Source organism: Ranitomeya imitator, chromosome 3 (assembly GCF_032444005.1).
Source record: "Ranitomeya imitator isolate aRanImi1 chromosome 3, aRanImi1.pri, whole genome shotgun sequence".
Taxonomy (NCBI): domain Eukaryota; kingdom Metazoa; phylum Chordata; class Amphibia; order Anura; family Dendrobatidae; genus Ranitomeya; species Ranitomeya imitator.
This window is the reverse complement of record NC_091284.1, coordinates 731,493,077-731,499,076: the sequence shown is the minus strand read 5'-3', so window position 1 is coordinate 731,499,076 and position 6,000 is coordinate 731,493,077. Positions and strand designations below refer to the sequence as shown.

General features: G+C 42.6%; 1 protein-coding gene across 1 annotated transcript in view; it reads right to left on the bottom strand.

Annotated features, from left to right (window-relative positions):
• Positions 1–5,492: 5,492 nt before the first annotated feature.
• Positions 5,493–6,000, bottom strand: part of LOC138670982 (keratin, type II cytoskeletal 80-like) — a 34,245-nt gene continuing 33,737 nt past the window's right edge. Inside the window, exon 9 of the mRNA XM_069758810.1 lies at positions 5,493–5,933. Coding sequence (XP_069614911.1) covers positions 5,845–5,933 — 89 coding nt within the window. The 3' untranslated portion in view covers positions 5,493–5,844. The remainder of the gene's footprint in view (positions 5,934–6,000) is intronic.

The following is a 6,000-nucleotide window of genomic DNA, read 5'->3' as shown; positions in this document are numbered from 1 at the left end:
TGGGCTCTGCATGCCACCACATTGGATTTGAAATGAAACCTCTACAACAGAATTCAAGTGCAGATTGTAACGTTTAATTTGAAGGGTTGAACAAAAATATCTGATAGAAAATGTAGGAATTGTACACATTTCTTTACAAACACTCCACATTTTAGGAGGTCAAAAGTAATTGGACAAATAAACATAACCCAAACAAAATATTTTTATTTTCAATATTTTGTTGCAAATCCTTTGGAGGCAATCACTGCCTTAAGTCTGGAACCCATGGACATCACCAAACGCTGGGTTTCCTCCTTCTTAATGCTTTGCCAGGCCTTTACAGCCGCAGCCTTCAGGTCTTGCTTGTTTGTGGGTCTTTCCGTCTTAAGTCTGGATTTGAGCAAGTGAAATGCATGCTCAATTGGGTTTAGATCTGGAGATTGACTTGGCCATTGCAGAATGTTCCACTTTTTGGCACTCATGAACTCCTGGGTAGCTTTGGATGTATGCTTGGGGTCATTGTCCATCTGTACTATGAAGCGCCGTCCAATCAACTTTGCAGCATTTGGCTGAATCTGGGCTGAAAGTATATCCCGGTACACTTCAGAATTCATCCGGCTACTCTTGTCTGCTCTTATGTCATCAATAAACACAAGTGACCCAGTGCCATTGAAAGCCATGCATGCCCATGCCATCACGTTGCCTCCACCATGTTTTACAGAGGATGTGGTGTGCCTTGGATCATGTGCCGTTCCCTTTCTTCTCCAAACTTTTTTCTTCCCATCATTCTGGTACAGGTTGATCTTTGTCTCATCTGTCCATAGAATACTTTTCCAGAACTGAGCTGGCTTCTTGAGGTGTTTTTCTGCAAATATAACTCTGGCCTGTCTATTTTTGGTATTGATGAATGGTTTGCATCTAGATGTGAACCATTTGTATTTACTGTCATGGAGTCTTCTCTTTACTGTTGATTTAGAGACAGATACACCTACTTCACTGAGACTGTTCTGGACTTCAGTTGATGTTGTGAACGGGTTCTTCTTCACCAAATTAAGTATGCGGCCATCATCCACCACTGTTGTCATCCGTGGACGCCCAGGCCTTTTTGAGTTCCCAAGCTCACCAGTCAATTCCTTTTTTCTCAGAATGTACCCAACTGTTGATTTTGCTACTCCAAGCATGTCTGCTATCTCTCTGATGGATTTTTTCTTTTTTTTCAGCCTCAGGATGTTCTGCTTCACCTCAATTGAGAGTTCCTTTGACCGCATGTTGTCTGCTCACAGCAACAGCTTCCAAATGCAAAACCACACACCTGGAATCCACCCCTGACCTTTTAACTACTTCATTGATTACAGGTTAACGAGGGAGACGCCTTCAGAGTTAATTGCAGCCCTTAGAGTCCATTGTCCAATTACTTTTGGTCCCTTGAAAAAGAGGACGCTATGCATTACAGAGCTATGATTCCTAAACCCTTTCTCCGATTTGGATGTGGAAACTATCATATTGCAGCTGGGAGTGTGCACTTTCAGCCCATATTATATATATAATTGTATTTCTGAACATGTTTTTGTAAACAGCTAAAATAACAAAACTTGTGTCACTCTCCAAATATTTCTGGCCCTAACTGTATATTCGCTCATCACTAATAGGGACCACTGTTTTCAGACTGAGGAGGGAGTGAAAGGCGTTGCAAAGTTTTTTTGGGTTGTTATATTGTGAGAAGATGAGCATTCGTTTACACTCACGGAGGCGACACCGGTTCAGTCACTTCTCTGAGAACACGGAGCAGCTGTAACTGCGTCTCCGGCCCTGACTGACAGCCGGCCACAATGTAGAGCCAGTGTCAGTCAGGGCCGGGGGCGCAGTTACAGCGGCCGCTCTGTATAGTCAGAGTGATAACTGAACCCGTACCTGCACCGTCCCCGTGACTGAAGCTGGGACACTGACAGTGCGGGATATAAAGTTGATTTTCTCCCCTCAGCTTTTGGCTAAGTGCGGGCAGGTAAGTAGCACTATTAACCTGCAGATTAACCCCATATCTGCAGGTTAATAGCGTTTTTTTCTGGAGACAGATGCCCTTTAAAGTGACAGAACCTAAAAGGTGCTGTATTTGCAGTTGTGTTCAGTAAAAGTTGAATGTCTGAATTACATTGGTTTGCAATTGTTCTCTAAGAAATGGGAACTACCCGTGACAGCTACACCCGTGACAGCTACACCAGTGACAGTTACACCTGTGACAGTTACACGTGTGACAGCTACACCAGTGACAGTTACGCCAGTGACAGCTACACCCGTGACAGTTACACCCGTGACAGTTACACCAGTGACAGCTACACCCGTGACAGTTAGGCTATGTGCACACGTTGCAGATTATGCTTAGGAATTTCTGGTGCGGATTCTGCCTCTCCTGGCAGAAAATGCACCTGTGGTTCCGCAGCGTTTTTTGTGCGTTTTTGCCGTGTTTTTCTTGCGGATTTGCTGCGGTTTTTACCCCTGCGGTTTTCTATAATGGAATGGGTACAAAAACGCTGCAGATTCACAAAAAAGTAGTGACATGCTACTTCTTTTAAACCGCAGCGGATTTTCCGCAAAGTGTGCACAACATTTTTTTTTTTCATTGATTTACATTGTACTGTAAATCAGTTGCGGATCTGCAGCGTTTCTGCACCTCCAAAAAACGCTGTGGATCCGCAGAGAATCCGCAACGTGTGCACATACCCTAACCCCTGTGACAGCTACACCCGTGACAGTTACACCTGTGACAGCTACACCAGTGACAGTTACACCAGTGACAGCTACACCAGTGACAGTTACACCAGTGACAGCTACACCAGTGACAGCTACACCAGTGACAGTTACACCAGTGACAGCTACACCAGTGACAGCTACACCAGTGACAGCTACACCAGTGACAGTTACACCAGTGACAGCTACACCAGTAACAGCTACACCAGTGACAGCTACACCAGTAACAGCTACACCAGTGACAGTTACACCAGTGACAGCTACACCAGTAACAGCTACACCCGTGACAGCCACAAGGATGAAACTTGCACTTTTTGCAGGTCTGCATTCCTTTGTGAAGGATGGATCCATACTGTCATTCTGCATTTGACTTTCCCGCAGATAAGCTTGAGAAGAAATGCTCACAACCATGACAGAAACTACTCTGTGTACTGAGTGACAGGAAGAAAAAGCCCTATAATCATTTGTTGCATTTTCACTTGTCAAAAAATGTCTAGAATATGAAGGCCCAGCTCTGCCCAGACTCAGCCTCAGGGTCTATATCTCGCATAGAGATTCTCATGACCATAAATAACACAAATAACAGGTTATATGAAACTCCGGAATTAGGTCACATCAATGCCGTACAACAAACTCATATTAAGCAAATATGGCCTGTAGGAGCCTTTTTATTTTTTGTCCAAAGCATTTACAGTATAATAATTAGCAATTAGCAAATCAATATCTAAAACATATTTTCTTTATAAAATAATTACTAGAAACAGTTCAATATATAAAGCACATTAACAGCAGTATAAAGCACTTACATCAGGAGAATAATAAAGAGAGCAGTGCGATGCATAGCGTTAGTCTGTGACATTTAGGGAATACATTTTCTTGTCTTTTCCAGCATATTTCCATATAAACCTCTATATAAGGAGAACATGAGAAGGCTCTTGTTATCATTGAAGGACAGTGAATAAATGTAAAGGAAATGTATATATGTTATTCAACACCTTGTGATAAAAAAACAATCACATTGTATAGGATTTATATTGATCCAATTATCACTTGGGCTTGATTTCAAAATGCAAAAGCTCCAGACTTTTTTTTTTTATAACTCCCATACAAGTAAATATAGAAGTGTTTTCATAGGGGGAGAAATAAAGGTCCCATTCTCAAGAAGGGCAGGTCCTATAAATGGTACCGCAAAAAAGAAAACATATTCACCCATTTCTCCCACACAAGGTTTTTATTGTGAGCTACACCTGGATTTCTTTCAGTCCCTATTCAGATGAGACCTAGTTTGGCACATGAGGAGGACATTGGTTATAGGGACTAGAGATGAACAAATTTGATCGGGTCAAGGCTTATTCAACACGCTATAGCGCTTACCAAATACGCTGCAGAGGGAACCCGGATACCTGGAGCGCGCCGGCTGATCAGCTGTTCGGCTCGGCAGCGGATGTGTGACAGTCACAACAAACAGGCTGTCCATGCATGTGTTGTGACAGTGACACAGCCGCGACACATGCAGCTGCGGCACCGAACAGCTGATCAGCCGGCGCGCTCCATGTATCCGGATTCCCTCTCCAGCTTATTTGGTAAGCGCTACATCTTGCCAAATAAGGAGGGATCTGATCCAATTCAGTCATCTCTAATAGGGACCACCTGTATTTAGGTACACCTTGACGTGGTTGGATGGCTTTTGCACTCTTTGACTAGAAAAGTTAGTACCTTACTCTTTTAGCGTTGATGTTTAACGTATAAATACAGTGGGGAAAATAAATATATGATACACTGCCGATTTTGCAAGTTTTCCCCTTTACATAGAATGGAGAGGTCTGTAGTTTTCATCATAGGAACACTTTAACTGTGAGAGAGATTCCGATGTTTTGCTCGCACCCAATGACTTGAAAATTGATAGACCTGCTCTGCCTCATTGAATAACATTGGTGAGAGTGCAGTGCAAGGTTTTCTGGCATTGAACTCCACGATGTTATGCGCCAGTGTGAGTGAGGCCAGCAAGTCAGGTTAGAAGTCATGCTACCCTGAAAAGCACAGGAGCGGTGAAGACGGCGATCATTCAGTATGTTACTGCTCTTACACTGCCCTACATATACATTTACACTGGCATTAGGCATTAAAAGTTTTTGTGGGAATGCTTTAAAAGGTTGTCCAAGCTAGTGGATAAAGTCTGCAGTCACTTTACGTGACTGCAGACTTGTGAATCCTCACAGTGTGCACAATGCGTACTGTTACGATTCTTCAGTGTCAGTCATAAGAGCAGGCAGTCATGTGACCACAAGTATGAGATTTGCATGCTTTCAGCCACATTCCAACCAGATATGTCTGGCCTCACTCTGTTCACTTGGACTGAGCGAGGCTGTGCATGTCTAGTCGGCATGTGACCCAGCACTGGCAGTGGAGAATCCTGACAGTGTAAAGTGCATGCACTGTGAGGATTCACAAGTCTGCAGTCACATAAAGTGATTGTTGGCTTTAACCCCAACCCTGGACAACCCCTTTAAGGAGTATATATATAAGAGTGTGCATGTCATGTCAGTACACCTATGCTGATTTGTGGTTATCATGTCTAGGACCAGATACCGTCATATAGGCCGGTAGCAGTCATGTCCAAGGCCATATACCTTTATACAGAGCGTTGACTGCCATCACCTTCGTATAGACGAGTTATCTTGAGTCTGTATGTTCTGAAGTGTTTATTCTTTATTTTTTTGATACAATGGCATTTCCTTATATCAGCTTGTCTCCATATTCTTTCTATCTTTACATGTGTGATTAGTATGAAAACAGAACTGGCGACCATTCATTTTTATCTTTGAAAAGCAATTAACATATACACAAAAGTGACACAAATAATACAATAATTTTAGGGGTAAAATTAGGAATTATCTATAAAAACATTAAATAGTTGTACACCTCGCATTCACACCTGAATGATTTTGGCACTGTTTAATCTGGGGAATTCGTAGTTTTCATATATTTTTTTAAAAATAGTTTTAATGATAAGAGGACAACGTATTTACCGCTAGTGCTATCACGGCATCTAGCCGTAGTATGGCAGGTAGAGTAAGAGATGGCAGTGACATTAGGTGGTTGACTAGTACAAGAAGACCCTCAGTTATCTGACGTATTGCTCTTCACACTCCACGAGCTGCTGCTTGTCCGAGACCGGGAAGACCTTTGGAAATCGGGTCTTCTCACGTCTGCAGAAAAAAAGAGAGACATCATATTTCAAGTCTAATGTAGACATACCGTAGTTTTTGTTAAACA